Source organism: Physella acuta, unplaced genomic scaffold, assembly GCF_028476545.2.
Source record: "Physella acuta isolate Inbredline_101_S28 unplaced genomic scaffold, ASM2847654v3 ptg001851l, whole genome shotgun sequence".
Taxonomy (NCBI): domain Eukaryota; kingdom Metazoa; phylum Mollusca; class Gastropoda; family Physidae; genus Physella; species Physella acuta.
Window position 1 is genome coordinate 45,579 of NW_026733359.1, and position 14,710 is coordinate 60,288.

At 35.1% G+C, this 14,710-nt stretch overlaps 1 protein-coding gene across 1 annotated transcript; it reads left to right on the plus strand.

Moving 5' to 3' along the window:
- Positions 1-3,174: 3,174 nt before the first annotated feature.
- LOC131930797 (serine/threonine-protein kinase H1 homolog) lies at positions 3,175-14,710 on the plus strand (the record flags this gene model as incomplete). Its single annotated transcript, XM_059287422.1, is given in 2 exon segments — positions 3,175-4,256; positions 14,677-14,710. Coding segments are annotated over 2 exon segments (952 nt in total), but the record flags the coding sequence as incomplete, so codon positions are not given.

The window sequence follows — 14,710 nt, forward strand, 5'->3', positions numbered from 1 at the left end:
GACTCTTTGGTGGTTGTGTGGTTGGTTGTGTGACTGTCTTTAGTGGCTGTGTGGTTGGACGTGTGACTGTCTTTGTTGGTTGTGTGGTTGGTTGTGTGACTGTTTTTGTTGGTTGTGTGGTTGGTTGTGTGACTGTCTTTGATGGTTGTGTGGTTGGTTGTGTGACTGGTGGCTGTGTGGTTGGTTGTGTGACTGTCTTTGGTGGTTGTGAGGTTAGTCATGTGACTGTCTTTGTTGGCTGTGTGGTTAGTTGTGTGACTGGCTTTGTGGTTGGTCATGTGACTGTCTTTGGTGGCTGTGCAGACCAAACTAAATGCTGAGGTCTTTGAATCAGATCGTATCTACTTCACTTGCACCATGTGACTTGGGCACTAATGGGAAAAGATGATGATGCTCAATGTTGACCGAGCTCAGTGAATTTTCTATTTTAAAAAATAAATTTTAAAATACATAGCAATTTTTAGTGGGGGGGGGGGGGGGGGTAGCTTTTGTGTGACTTCAATTTTTTGTTTTGTAGGTGGGGTGACATTTTCTGTCGATTGTTGTGGAGTGGAAAGGCGAAATTCGTTTTTAAAAAGTGACGTCGTTTAATTATAGATGATCCCCCCCCCCCTTACCATCTATATTTAGCAGCTAAGAAATGGCATTGTTTTTATGGTAGTCGGGCAAAACATGAAGTTAGCACGTCTAATAGACTACTGCATAAGGGCCATACGTGGGTGTCTTATCTTAAAGGCCTATATTTAATAGCTCTATATGCTATAGTTGTCTATGTCCTCTGATGAAGAACTGAATCGCTTGCTGGTAAGTATAGCTGGTTCATTGTTGGTGGGGTTGGGTGGTCATTCGTAAATGACGGCACGTCTTTTGTCGATATTAACCCCGACCCCACCCCCCCCCCAATTACAGTTACACATCGTCACAAACCGTGAGCCGCCCTCCCCCCTCCCCCCCCCCCCCCCCCCCCCCACACGCACACACTGGAGTCAGACCTCAGCCAACATTCCCCCACCCCTCCTCTCCCCTTCTCAAAATTGCAGTTTTTTTTTTTTTAAACATTGATTTCTTTTTAAAATAAAAACTGTGCTTGAGAATAATAATCAATTTCTATAAAGCCTACTATTTACAAAAATAGCCTTTTTAAAAAAAAAATCCAATATAAGTAAGCCTATATAACAAGTTACATTTTATTTCTACCATTACTTTATAAAACGAAAAAGTATTAAGAACCACAAAACCTCTTCCCCACCTCCCCCCCCCCCCCCCCATGGAGTGGGACATCGTATATGGACGTGTAAGTATAGAGAGGGGACGATAGCTGCTGGGTAGTCTTCACTTATACTTATATTCCTTTTTTGGCTAGCCCCGAGAAAGGAATGGTAGGAAAAACCCAGTGTCTTGTGGCGTCAATGAGAAGTGGGTGTGGTGGCAGGGGGCTGCAATCAATACATAAGGGTTAATTGCAATTGATACAAAATAATCTCACTTGTATACAAGTAAATGTTGTGTTTTTACACATTGGGAGGATGATAGGGTGTTAATATATCGACAGAATGATGTTTTTTTTTACACATTGAGAGAGAGTCGAGAAGTTATGATGTTAAATTATTTACTCATCGATATAAGGATGTCATTAACACATTGAGAGAGATGTTATAATGTTATTTAGACATCCATAGAAGGATGATATTTACACATCGATAGAAGGATGTTACTTACTCATCTATAATACTATATATGAATATTTACACATTAAGGGATATGTTATAATGATATTTACACAGTGATAAAAGAATACTATTTACACATACAGAGTGACGTTATAATGTTAATTACACATCGATAGAAGGATGTTATTTACGTATCTATATAAGGATGATATTCACACGTGGCTTATTAACACAGACAAAAAAGTAGTTAGATGCCACACTGCATCGGGTGTCATCCGACCTACTGACGCCACAGCTATGTCTGCAGTTTGTAAGACACGACAGCAACATTTCCTTCCAGAGCTTTTAAATTAAGGTCCAATGAGTACTAGGCTAAAATAATAATATAGATCCAACATAACGTTGTCATCGATGGGTCCAGAACAATAAATTATCAATAATGCTCTTTATTAGAATGTATTGTTGTTACGTCTTTTTCTTTTCTTCTCTGTCTTGTTGACCTGTTTTATTTATGTAGCGCGCGGGTTGGGGGGGGGGGGGGCTTCAGAAGTGAAAAATCAATTTTCCCCCAATATACTTTATACGCCTCTTCTGCGATCAGCATACGAGATATTATTAGGTTATTGTATTAAACCTTGCGCATATCAAGCGGTGAGGCAAAAAAAAAATTGTACTGATTTTAAGTTGTTTTTTTTTATAAGTATCATATACTTATCCATGTGGTGGGTTTGTCTAAATTTTGTGAAGATACAAAAAAAATATAGACTAGATCTAAGCCTACTTTATTTTTGTGTGTGAATTGTACTTCATAATTTACTTTAGGACTATTTATTTATATTTCATATTTATCAAAACAATAAACCTCCCATGTTTTAATAATCATAACTAATATGATATAGTTACGAATTTAGCGTTTATAAATTATAAATGTTTTTCTTTGTTTAACCAGGTAGATCTAGATCTAATCCTTCCGTTATTAGATTAATTTTCAAACTAGTTTTAAAATTTAAATGACTAAAAGTAGTAACGTAATGGAAGATAATAAAATGTAAATTAATTTAACTTTATATTTTAAACGAAAACACTGAAATTTCAAATAAAATTATTGTGCCTTTATTTTAAATTAATAGAATTTGTGTTTCCTAAAATTTCGGAAATAAAGTAGTTCTCAAAAGTTTACATTGTTAATCAGCGTTAGGCCTATTTTACAACGATTTAGTTGTTATAACAACATATGACGTCATGAACTGATCACGTGTCAGCATTGACCGTATTATAACAAATTACTACGCTGTCAGCTTAATCCGCTGTATGTGAAAATAGAATCGAATGGAAATAAATAATTATTCTCGCTTTTTAAATAAGATTCTTTACTAATTATTAATACAAATATTTTCGTATTCCGTTTCGATTAAACGGTTTAGCGAATTTAAAATCAGGAATTTAAAAAATAGCGTTTATCCAGTGCACTATTTCCAGGCGCGGAAGAGTATTTATTATTCACACCTGTTTCTTTTGCAATTTTGTGTGAAAACTATGGAGGAATCCATGTGGATCCGGAAATAACGGAATATTTATGTGCTCGATTTCCCCCCGTATTTTATCTAGTGGTGATTCTCGTGTGTACTAAGGGATGTCACAAGAACCTCACCACAGTTTCGACACGCTATGGGTTGTATGAGCACCAAACTGGTGCCTGAAGCCCCACCGAACGCACACCTGGTTGAAACCGTTTTCAGACAGGACGGGAAGACCAGGAACAACCGACATGATGCTGACATCAAAACACAAACCCATCTCCGTCCGCGAGAAGCGACGTCTCGCCAGGTCAACAACGACCACGAAGGCTCCGTTCAGGGGCCTCGCACGAACAAAAAGGTGAAAAAATACAGGGATAAATTCGATTCGAAAGTCACAGCTAAGTATGATATAAAAGCCCTGATCGGGAGAGGGAGCTTCAGTCGAGTTGTACGGGCCGAACACAGAATCACAAAACAACCCTACGCAATAAAAATGATCGACAGAGTACAAGGAAAAGAGGTGTTCGAAGCAGAGTTGAACGTTTTACGGAGGGTGAAACATGTGTATATAATCCAGTTAGTTGAAGTGTTTGAATTTGAAGCTTCTGAAAAAGTTTACATGGTTATGGAACTTGCTACGGGGGGAGAGCTTTTCGATCGGATCATCGCTAAAGGAAGCTTCACAGAAAAGGATGCCACGAGAGTATTGACAATGGTTTTAGAAGGGGTCAAATATCTACATGGGTTAGGCATAACACATAGAGATCTCAAGCCGGAAAATTTGTTGTACTACCATCCTGGGCATGATTCCAAAATCATGATCACAGATTTTGGCCTAAGTGCAATGCTAAAGGGGCCGGACAATCTAATGAGGACCACCTGTGGGACGCCAGAGTACATTGCCCCAGAGATTCTGGCCAGGAAACCATACACCTGCCAGGTTGACCTGTGGGCAATAGGTGTGATAACATACATTCTTCTAAGTGGGACAATGCCATTTGATGATGAGAATAGGACGAGGTTGTACAGGATGATTATAAAGGCTAAATACAGCTATGTAGGAGAGGTAATATGATTTTATTCACACAGAGGATAATTTCATGTTTAATGGAAAACAAAAATAATCATTAGAGCCCTAAATGAATGTTTGACCACATTTTATTATTGTGTATTAAATAATCAGTGCAGCTTTGGTTCTGCTTCTAGCAATATCAGGTGTTAAAGCTGGGGTGTGTGAAATTTCAGTGGGGGGGGGGGGGGGGGGCAGACATTGGTCAAAAAAAAAAAAAAAAAATTTATATATATATATATATATATATATATATAATTTCTATTTTGTCCAGAGTTTCTTCCAAGCATCGCTTCGGGGGGGGGGGGGGGGGGGGGGTTCTGGAGAAAAAAATCTGGAAGAAACACCGATTTTTGTCTAGCAAGGGGAGGTGGGTGTGATCTTCCTGGGGTGGAGGGGGGGGCACTCCTCCCCCCCCCCCCCCCCCCCCTCACCCAAGAGAAACACCTGAAAGTTGAAAGACGGGTCACAAATAACCAAAACATATACTGTCATAGACATCATCATACACATAAGGAGCTCTCTCGAACACTCTCTACCTCCACAACTTATTTTCTTCTCATCTCCAGGACTGGACATGCAGGATTACTCTTAACAATTTTTAGTCACTGACTTTCACTAACCACAGATATCTTCACTCCATCTTTCAATCAACAACTCCTATTCACCATAATTCACTACCTGCCACATTCCTTATCCATCATTCTTCTCTGTACCATCATTTCCCCATCCATCGACATTTTCCTCCATCTTTGTGTTTTCAGGATATCTTAGAAAATAGTTGTTAAAGTTTATTTTTTTTAAATGTGAAGAACCAGATTTAGGACACTGCTTACTTAACACTACACGATTGTTTGAGTCATTGGGATGTAGGCTATAAGTATAGTTCATGGGAACAGAATATTTCTTGGTGATGTAGGAATGGGACAGTATGTGGCATTTGAATAAGCACACAAACACACACGCACATATATATATATATATATATATATATATATGTATATATATATATATATATATATATTATATATATTATATATATATATATATATATATATTATATATTATATATTATATATATATATATATATATATATATATATATATATATATATATATATATATATATATATATATATATATATATATGTTGGATTTTAATTAATACCTATCAATGGTGGCAATAGTAGGCATAGGGTTTTTTTTTATTGGTGGTAATCAGAAATTGAATACGAATCCTAGTGCGGTAAACCAAATGAAGGAAACTGAAAATGTAAATAAATAGTATCAGATCACAAAAAGAATAACATACAAAAAATTAAATGGCTTTCAGACAATATAATAATACTAATACACTATGTAAATGGCCTTTAATTTAAAATCACAAGTCTAGTTGCAAATAAAATGTCTTTAAAGAAATCTAAATTACAACCAAGGTACCTTATTTTAAACATTTTTCAAAGTTTTTGTTACATTTTAAAATAAATGACATAGATCTAGATCTGAACTGAGGTAGTCGCTTGCAAATTTATTCTTTGAAACGATATCGCTTTTAGTGTTATTTAAAATTTGTATGTCTTGTAGTCTAATGTTGTTTCATAGTCATATTGAATACAAAATTGGTTAACATTGAGACCCTGATACTGACTAAACCTTAACCCCAGTCCTAAATTTTTAAACCTAACTCACGACATTACCTGATCTCTAATCTTGTTTAACATTTTACTGTAACATCTCTTTAAATGCATAGCTTGTTAATAATTCTATGTTTCTGTTGCAGAGCCTATATATATAGAATCACGAGACATTACAATTTTTATTTTAGGTACTTCCCTTTCAAACCGATGACTTGAAACCATTGACAGCATGCAATATTAATCTTCAAATGATTTGTCCGAAAAATATTCAATCATTAGTATTTGGGGATTCAGAAGTAGTCTACTGATATGCAAAGTGATATCTGGTAGTAATATCAATACTACTTGAATAGATTTTATACAGGAAAAGTACTAGATACACTTATGGAAGCTTCATGAAAATAAAATTAATAAAAAAATCAATTGATAAAAACCACATAAAAAAGTTTTAGAAATCTTTGTGCTTTTTTTTATTTTTATTTTTTTTTCCTTTTTTTTTACTGTTTTCTTAAAAAGTTGGGATACTTTAAAAACTGTTTTTAAACTTTATAATTTATAGCACTTAAAAATTTTGTCAAATTTCATCAGTTGAATTTTCTTATACTGTCTGACTAAAATGAGTATAAATTTTTTTTAAAGTTTGAAAATGTTGTCCTCTGCCAAATAGTTGTTGACCGCTTTGTTCTTTCCAGCATCTCTTGGTTCACAAAAATAACATTTATTTTAACATTACAGTAACTGAAACTCCATCTCAGTAATGTTTAAACTATCCAGCAACATTCAGTACTTTGACAATTAATTAGTACTTATCATATCTTATCAGTCTATTTTGATTGATTGTTTTGCATTAAAATATATTTTTTTTAGGAAATCATACCACTTTTTAGGTATTATTTCTAAAGCTCTACTAAGCTCTACTGTTAATAGGGTTACTGTTGTAGGGTAAAAATATAGTCAGCTAGCCTTTGGACCTGTGTTTTTTCCAGACATTTTTCTCGGGGGGGGGGGGGGGGGAATGGACAGAACACAAATAAAAGTATGTTTTCTATAAAAATTCCATTCTGTTTGGTACATGAAGTCAGTTTCACCTGTTTCTGTGATCTGGGCATGTAGGGCAATAGTCTGGTCCATTTTACACCCAGCTGCCTTTACATTCCCTTACTTCAGTCAGATAATCAATGTAGCTGGGTGAACTTGATTCCAGAAAGTGAAATGAAATTTTTTTATAGCAGACATGTTTCTACCCTCTGACCTCACTGTCTTATGTAGAAATCAACATCATCTTTTTCCTGTTTGTGCCCAAGACACATGAGGCAGATGAAGTAGAGTTCATCTGTTTCAATGATCGCTGCTTACAAGGGTATAATAATGTGGTGAGCACTATGTCCAGCTGCCTTTGTTTCCGTAATACGAGTAAGGTACCCATCTTATATAGAAATGGGGTGCCAAAATATTTCTTTACCAAATACTGGCATCTTCATAAATGCTCTGCTTAGTTGGCTATTCTTAGAGTGAAAGATGTTATAAATTCCAAATATTCCGTATAATTCTTTAGCATATTCTGAAAAAACTATATTATGCAAGCAACAGGATGGTTTAATTGGCTGTACATCTTTGTGTTTTATTGATCACCGTGTTCTCATTCTTCACAAACAATTATTCAACTTGTTTCCTGATATTTTATTTACTTGGCTATTATAATCAGTTTGAAATTGGTTGGAACATGGCATGCACTCACCTATTATTCAATCTTTCTATGGAGAGTCGGAGTTTTTCATTAGCATTCATTCTTTAGCTTTTTTTCTGGCCAATGTGTTTGACTCTATTGTCTTAGGGCCTTTATAGGCCTAGTTTTATTGTCTTTTTATTCTATTATTAATGCTGTTCAAGTGTTGTATTTTATCACCATAGTCCCTTGTTGCTGTGTGTGGGCACTAAGAAGATCAGAATGATAAGATTTACACACATTCTCTTGTTTTGTGTTGTTGGTCAATTAATTTTGTCATTTAGGTGCTACAGTGTGGGTTTTTAAAAAAATACTTTTAAGAAAAATAAAATTCAGAAACAAAATATGTACCAGTATTGTTAGGGTTGCCAGGTGTCCAGTTTTGAACTGGACAGTCCAGTATTTGAGCAGACAGTCCAGGATAAAATAAATATAAATACTGGACAAGTATATGTTTTACCCCCCTTCTTCTGCTTTGCGGAATACCTGAGAAGGGAAGGATAGAAAGGTGTCCAGTATTTTCGGAAAAGGTATCTGGCAACCCTAAGTATTGTATAAAATTGATAATATCCAGGACCAAAAGAAAATCATTAGTACTAGAACTATTAATATTACTATTACAGTGAACACAACTATACCGTAAATCATGCAGTCACTCAGTTCATAGTCCACTGTTTGTATCCTCATGTAATACATCACTGAGTAGGCTTACGTACTTTAGAACTATAAATGTCTTATTCTGTATAATAGCCTATTTATACGATTTGCATGCAGTGGCATAGCGAGGTCGGGTGTCACCCAGTGCGGCACTTAATGGTGTCACCCCCCAGAGGCGTAGCGACCCTTCCCGGGGACAAACTTTTCAATTTGCACACCCCCCCCCCTCAAACTTTCGATTTGCACCTCTTAAAAGACTATTTAACACTCGAATTAATCACTTAATTAATTAAGTGGAATTATAATTTTTCTCTATATATTTTGCTATTTTTTGCCTTGGTGTCACCCGGTGTGGTCTGCACCCCCCGCCCCCCCCCCCCCCCCTCCATTGCTACGCCTCTGTTTGCATGTGCCACAGGGGGTAAAATTAATTTGGCCCAGAAACTTTATACTATAATAAAGCCACTGTTAACTACTGTTTGATCTATATCAATATTTAGTCATTTTGTATGGTTTCAGTAGAGCTCCAAACACAGGTTCATAAGTGTTTGGTTTTATTTTCTTTAAAATCTTTATTTGCATTTTAGTATTGAAATTGTTCATTGTTTTGGTTTTTTTTCACTATGCTCCTCCTAGAGTCTTAATACACATTTATCTTTCTTTCTTGACATAAAACAAACTATCATAGTTAACCTTATTGTCAGATGACAGACAAAATGAGATTGTCTGTGGGCTAACTAAAAATGTCTTCCCACTAAACCATTCTCTCAGATTCAGTTGATTGATGGGTTAAGTCTCATATGCCCATGTTCTTATTTTAACATTACTTACTTAATACTTTGGCCCACTGGAAATGTGTACTACAGTTAAGCAGCTCTTAATAGTGAGTGAATTGGTCTACAATGCTACACTACTTGATTACTCATCACAACTTCCTGATTTTTAATTTTAGCCTCTGCCCATTTTATCTTTTTTTAAAAACCCAAACTACTATCACAGAGTATAAAATCTAACCATGAATTCAGTTTTAAACAGCAGCTACTTTTATTCATACACATGCAGAAAGTACCCACTTTCTATTTAAGTTTAAAACTTACTGTATTATATAGATATAAATCTAGGCCTAGCACCTAACTATAACATACTTTTTTATATATATATTAATTATTAATTAAAAGGTTTGGGTTGTTTTTGTTTTTTTATCAATTAGGGGAGAATGCTTATATCAGCATTTTAGAAAGTATTTAAAGGCTAGTTAATTGGTTCACCTTTATTTCATGAAGTAAAAAGTGAAATTTTTTTTTTTTACTTAGAAACTTTTTATATTTTAGATGCAATTGCTTGGCAAATTAATGATCATTGGCTCAAGAGTTACAGTAAATCTATCTATTGGGAAGCCATTTTTATCAAAGTATATTTGTTATCTGTGAAATAGGCAGACAGAAGCCTGGTGCGAATTAAATTGTTCTTCCACCTCTCGGCTCTAATGAGTATTATGGTAGCGCATCCTCCTTTTCCCCCCCTACCCCCCTTCCCCAATCTTCATTCCTGTTGTTTGTTGCTGGCTTAGCCCTCTACACTTCCGGTCTGACAGGAAGTAGTTTGGTTCCGACTGCTGGTGGCAAGCATCGGTCGACACAGCAAGCGAGCGGGTTTTTTTTTTTTTTCTTCGTTCCCTGACAAGGTTAAGGCCGAGTACGGTAGTTGAGGTTTTTTTTTTTAAAGGAGGCTGGCACTTTACGGATAGCCTAGCAGCTTGAAGCTTACTACACATCTGTGTATTGATTGCCGAAAGGCTGTACAGTCTTATAGACGGTGTGTGTTAAACGAAATATGGGAGGGGGGGGGTGTCATTTTGTGTATTGGGGTAGGCCTATGGTGAGGGTATAAAGCATTGAATTTGTGTGATAAAAAGAAAACGCCATTTAGAATTATTGTTGATACTACTACACACTCTTTCTATTATTACACAAATTATAAGGCATTATAGTTGGGTTTTTTTTTTTTAAATAAAGAAGTAAGCGGATATTTATTTATTTGAAAACTATGTTTATTACTAATTAGGTTCATAGTTTGTGGTGGAAAGGGGGGAGTCTAACCATAAAATGGAAATACTATAGTCCGTATAGGGAGGATGTGTGTCGAAATGTTAAAAATGTGTTGTTGTTTTTTTTTAATCTGTAATCTTTCGCTAACTAACAGTGATCCCTTTTTTAAAAACACAATGTAGCCTACATGTTCATAGTTAATCTGTACTTTATATGCGTATTTGTAATACAATTAGGTTAACAAAGACATGCATGTGCAGATATTTTCTCTTTGGCAATGGGTTTGGCGTAGAGTTTAAAATCCCTAATCGCGTTAGTTCTTTAGGCCACTGATCGGTGACCTCAGCCTGGGCGTCTTGCAGGCTTGCGTGTGGTGGAGTAGTGTCTATGTCGGGCAGATTTTTAAATCCCTGGCTAACCGCATCATTATCTTCATCAAAAGTAAAAGATAACGCTTCTGTAGGCTAGACTAACTTAGATCAATATTTTTTTCTTTCTTTCTCTAATTTCTCTCCCCCCCCCCCCCCCCACCCCCTTTTTTTTCCTTGTAGGCCAAAGCGATCAGTAAAAAAAAAATACACTTAGATCCAGTTTCTGTTTTGAAATGTAAATGTGTACAGCAGTCTAGTCTAAATCATGGAAATGCCGATTTTTTTTTTTTTTTTTTTTTTTTTTTTTTCGTAAATTGTTGCCACATTTATACTATTTTATTTTCAAGTACACTTTAGCTTGCAATCAGGGTAATTTTAAGCGTTTTAAAAAAAAAAACCCATTATTTTCTGGTTTGATACATTTTTTACTTAGTTTAGTATTTTAGTACATCCAAAAAAATTGACCATTGTTGAATGAAACATTCGGCACGTTCCGGTAGTTGGTTTTAAATTTGACCAACACATAATAATTAATATTGAAAATTGAAATATTATGAATACATCGTACTTTGTGTTATTACTAAAGTCTAGTAGCTTTGATTTTTTGCTATATAAGATGTATGCCTATAGGTGGGCGTAGTTTTTTCTTTGTTTTGTGTCTGAAGACATTTGGGGTCTTGTCCCGCCACTTATGCAAAAAGGGTAAAACCTTAGTTTAGCGTCGGAAATTATCGGGTAAAGTTTGTTGAGTTTCGGTAACTAGAGTTACGGTAAACGATGTTTTATTTGACCATTGAAATATAATTAAATTGAAAGTCGATTGTAGTAAATTGTTTTAATTTTTTAAGTTTAATCAACAAAAGGAAACAAGAATAAATATAATAGTAGATTTAAATTAGTAGATCTAAAAATAAAAAATAAACATATATCTATATATATAATTCTCCTCTTCGAGCCGTTAGAAAACAAGCTGCAAGCGCGACTTTGCAGTCCCCTCTCTTCCTCTCTATCACTACCACCCCCACCCCACCCCTACATGATATGGTGAGCGGTGTTCACTCTGTTTACACTAGGCATGCTGCCCAGCTTCGCTTAGGCTTTCGAAAACATTGAGAATTTGAATGCTTAATTAATTCGCCCGAAGGTCGGTCTACGACCTCAAGAGTTATGAAGAGGTTCCTCCGTGGACATTTTTTTTCGATTTATAGCTCATATAAGGTACCGGTCAGTCGAGGTCAGTTTTGACCCCCACATCGTAGACTTTTCGGCCAACCGGCCCCCGTGTTCTGTCGCACCAAGGCAAGATCATGCCAAATTTGAAGCGCCTGCGGCGCCGGGAAGTGCCCTATCGGACACCCGACAATCTAGATCTAGAGCTAGATTCCTAAAAGAATTTTTTATTTAAGTTTAGCCCGAGCATAATAAAAAAGAATACATTAACCAAGCTGACTTGCTGTGTCTCGAACCCGCACCACCTGCGTGGTTTAATGTACACTAACATCTCCGCTATTTAGGCACCTTATAATATTCGGAGAATGAAACACGTATTTTAAAATCTTAACTTACGCGAATATGCCTATTCTTTCAAATTAATTTTTTATCCCAAATTAGCCAGTTCATAACAAAGATTTTGTATAAAATAAATAAGTCTTGAAATAGTTTAGTCCTAATATAGAAATTTATTTTTGGAATTGATTTTAGAGAAGTTAGAGTCTAAATCTAGATCTTAGCGTCTACGTCTAGATCTAGTTATTGCGTAGATTTAGTCTATAGTCTAGATCTAGAATCTCTAGATCTAGAATCCAAATACATAAAATAAATTTTATGAGTTTAGGCCGGAAAAATTGTATTGTATACATTTCATAGTGTACGTAGATCTAAATCAAATTTGAATGAAATAGTTCATTTCTTTTCATTCTAAACACGGCAGATGACGTCATTAGTTAATGTATAAGCAATAGTGACGTCACAGTTTTATGCGTTCTTTTTCACATATATTAATGCTTTTCCGGTTGCATAAATAATACTGTTTCTCTATATTCGAATACGCCTTTATTTTTTATTTTTCTTCTTTAAATAATTTTGTGGTTATACATTTAAAACATCTAACATATTTTTTTCAACAAAAGTCCGTAAAAAGTTCTCGATTTATCGCTGCCGATTCTGACGTGATGTCCGGCGAAAATTTTTTGCGGACAGAGAAAGAGAGAGAGAGAGAGATGTGCGAACGTGGGGATTTATATATTAGGATTTTACAATCATAAAGACGGGTTTGGTGACGGCGATTAGGGGCAGATAATTTAGTTTGAAACGATTTTAAACTGAGAGGAGGTTACTAAGAGGAGGCTGCTTTCACGTGGGGGGGGGGGGGGGTTAGTGTTTTTAAGCAAATATTTTCAATGGCAGCATTGGTACTGCCGAATTCACAAATTATAAATTACTGAAAAGTAGAAAAAAAAAACTAAATAGCGGCGTAGGTTACGCAGCGGGTCGGCTCGTTAATATAAATATAAATAATGAAGTCAAATGTAATAATTTAATGTTTTTGTCTTGCAGCGGATTTGCGACCATTAATTAATTAATTAGATCTAGATCTAGCTAGATATCTAGCTGCTAGGCCAAGTAAAAGAATCTAGATTACGAAAATAGTAAAAATGATTACAAAATGTAAAAATGATTACAAAAATAAATCTATCCAAATTTTAAACATTCTGTATAAAAATAAAAGATGACGCCAAATAAAGTATGGTTTACAGTACTTCCGGTGAATTCCGGAAGTGTGTGACAGACTTTGTCATTGTTTTACTGTTTTTTACTGCTGTACGATTCCGGAATAATAACCGACGCTAAACTAAGGTTTTACCGCAAAAAGTTCACCCCCGCCACTTGTAACCTGTTTCCGATGTCTAGATATTTGAATATTTATTAAACGCACGCCATAAAATCAACGTATACCGTATACGTCTCTAGTTTTAGGGTTAAAGGAACCAAAATACTGACTTTTTCATTCAATTAATAACATGTCCCAATTTTACCCTCTTCAATAAAGTCTAAAAGTACATTACCATTTCGGTAATCTATCGTTTTGGGTACGTAAAATCGCCCGCGGCTATTAATGTACGAAAACGTTACCTCATTGTCAAGGCTGTAATAGAAGTATATTGTGATATGTTTGTGTCAAATATTATAGATAAATGAATAATAAATGAATAATGTAAGGAGTCACCTGTTTTTCACATTACTAGTCGCGGCCGATTTTACGTACCTAAAACGATAGATTACCCAAATTTCATAACCTAGTTTTTGGGTGGCGGGGGTTAACTTTTTAGCAAGGATCAGCTGGACAAGATCTGAAATTAGGTTGTATCTTTGACTATGTCTAGACTTCTAATGTATGTTTTGTTAGCCTCTGTGTTTTTGTGTTTGTTATGTTTCTACATTGGACTATTAGTATTATTAGATATAGATCTAGTAATCATTGTCATTGTTGATCTCCGTTAAATAAATACTTGAATGTAGATCTGCGTATTTACAAAGAATTAATAAATCGTTCCGTCATTTTGAATTGGTGAGGTTGTTTTTATTTTTTTACTATTTGGGGGGGGGGGGGGGGTGTCACATAAATGGAAGTGTATGAGATAGATCAGGAAAAAGAATGTTAACACTTAACCAGTACACTATACACATTGTTTAACAATGTTGATTTAATTTTTACAATAACCTTTTTATATACTCATGAATATTATTTTTTTTGCAATAATCTTTTTGTATAGACTACTTTTTCTTTTATTCATGCCAAAAAAAAAAATTTCCCTTTTACTTTTTAAATATTTTAAAATGTTTGAAATATTTGCCTTCCTTTCCATTAGGCCTAAATAAAGGCTTTTTTTTTCAACCTCATATATATTTCACCTTAGTTTGTTAAACAATCATTTCCTTTTCAATCCAAATAATAATTTCTCCCCATTACCTCCCCAGCATTGGAGAGATGTGTCTGCACTGGCTAAAGATT